Source organism: Chrysemys picta, unplaced genomic scaffold (genome assembly GCF_011386835.1).
Source record: "Chrysemys picta bellii isolate R12L10 unplaced genomic scaffold, ASM1138683v2 scaf6905, whole genome shotgun sequence".
NCBI classification, from domain to species: domain Eukaryota; kingdom Metazoa; phylum Chordata; order Testudines; family Emydidae; genus Chrysemys; species Chrysemys picta.
Genome location: NW_027059605.1, coordinates 1 through 2,000, shown reverse-complemented (window position 1 = coordinate 2,000; position 2,000 = coordinate 1). Strand labels below are relative to the sequence as shown.

At 49.8% G+C, this 2,000-nt stretch overlaps 1 protein-coding gene across 1 annotated transcript; it reads right to left on the bottom strand.

Annotated features, from left to right (window-relative positions):
* Positions 1–7: 7 nt before the first annotated feature.
* Positions 8–1,994, bottom strand: LOC135980708 (sodium/potassium-transporting ATPase subunit alpha-3-like; the record flags this gene model as incomplete). Its single annotated transcript, XM_065580616.1, has 3 exons — positions 1,918–1,994; positions 330–484; positions 8–131 (listed from the first exon to the last, which is right to left on the bottom strand). Coding segments are annotated over exons 1-3 (331 nt in total), but the record flags the coding sequence as incomplete, so codon positions are not given.
* Positions 1,995–2,000: the final 6 nt, after the last annotated feature.

Genomic DNA, 2,000 nt, shown 5'->3' with positions numbered 1-2,000 from the left:
CCCTCACCGATCTGCCCGTAGGCCATGCTAATCAGCCTCTCGTTCACCAGCTTGTCCGTCCGGGGGTTTCGAGGCTGGCGCTTCATGATGTCGCTCTCGGCGGCTTCGTAGGCCAGGGAGATGGCGGGGACCTGGGGAGAGGGGGAGGGGGTTAGAGGCTGGGCCTGCCCCAGTGCAGATTGGGTGGGGCTGAGCGGCAAAGGGTGCGATACATGGGGTGAGTCCATCCCCCCTGCAATCACACCCGACATTATTGCAAGGCTGGTTTAGTCAGCACCTGCCCGGGGGGGCCGGTGCAGAGAGGGAGGGGGCGCCCGGGGGGGGCTCACCATGTCGGTGCCCAGGTCGATGCAGAGGATGGTGATGGTGCCGAGGGGCAGCGGGATGTTGGCCATGATGAAGAGCAGGAACGGGGTGATCTCGGGGATGTTGCTGGTCAGCGTGTAGGCGATGGATTTCTTCAGGTTGTCGAAGATCAGGCGCCCTGCAGGGCGAGATTTGGATGTGAGGGAGGGAACATAAGAACGGCCGTACCGGGTCAGACCAAGGGTCCATCCAGACCAGTGTCCTGTCTACCGACAGTGACCAATGCCACGTGCCCCAGAGGGAGCGAACCTAATGGTAATGATCAAGTGATCTCTCTCCTGCCGTCCATCTCCATCATCTGACAGACAGAGGCTAGGGACACCATTCCTTACCCATCCTGGCTAATAGCCATTAATGGACCTAACCACCATGAATTTATCCAGTTCTCTTTTAAATACTGTTATAGTCCTAGCCTTCACTACCTCCTCAGGCAAGGAGTTCCACAAGTTGACTGTGCGCTGCGTGAAGAAGAACTTCCTTGTATTTGTTTTAAACCTGCTGCCCATTAATTTCATTTGGTGGCCCCTAGTTCTTGTATTATGGGAACAAGTAAATAACTTTTCCTTATTCACTTTCTCCACATCACTCGTGATTTTATAGACCTCTATCATATCCCCCCTTAGTCTCCTCTTTTCCAAGCTGAAGAGTCCTAGCCTCTTTAATCTCTCCTCTTATGGGACCCGTTCCAAACCCCTCATCATTTTAGTCGCCCTTTTCTGAACCTTTTCTAGTGCCAGTATATCTTTTTTGAGATGAGGAGACCACATCTGTACGCAGTATTCGAGATGAGGGTGTACCATCGATTTATATAAGGGCAATAAGATATTCTCAGTCTTATTCTCTATCCCCTTTTTAATGATCCCTAACAGCCTGTTTGCTTTTTTGACCGCCTCTGCACACTGCGTGGACATCTTCAGAGAAGTATCCACGATGACTCCAAGATCTTTTTCCTGACTTGCTGTAGCTAAATTAGCCCCCATCATATTGTATGTATAGTTGGGTTATTTTTTCCAATGTGCATTACTTTACATTTATCCACATTACATTTCATTTGCCATTTTGTTGCCCAATCACTTAGTTTTGTGAGATCTTTTTGAAGTTCTTCACAGTCTGCTTTGGCCTTAACTATCTTGAGCAGTTTAGTATCATCTGCAAACTTTGCCACCTCACTGTTTACCCCTTTCTCCAGATCATTTATGAATAAGTTGAATAGGATCGGTCCGAGGACTGACCCTTGGGGGACACCACTAGTTACCCCTCTCCATTCTGAGAATTTACCATTAATTCCTACCCTTTGTTCCTGGTCTTTTAACCACTTCTCAATCCATGAAAGGACCTTCCCTTTTATCCCATGACAATGTAATTTACGTAAGAGCCTTTGGTGAGGGACCTTGTCAAAGGCTTTCTGGAAATCTAAGTACACTATGTCCACTGGATCCCCCTTGTCCACATGTTTGTAGACCCCTTCAAAGAACTCTAATAGATTAGTAAGACACGATTTCCCAGCACCCAACGCCCCCACTCTCTCTCCCCCTCACCCCACCCCCTCACCCTCCTCGACGCCGGTGACGATGGAGGCGAAGTTGTCGTCCAACAGGATCATGTCGGCCGCCTGCTTGGAGACGTCGGAGCCG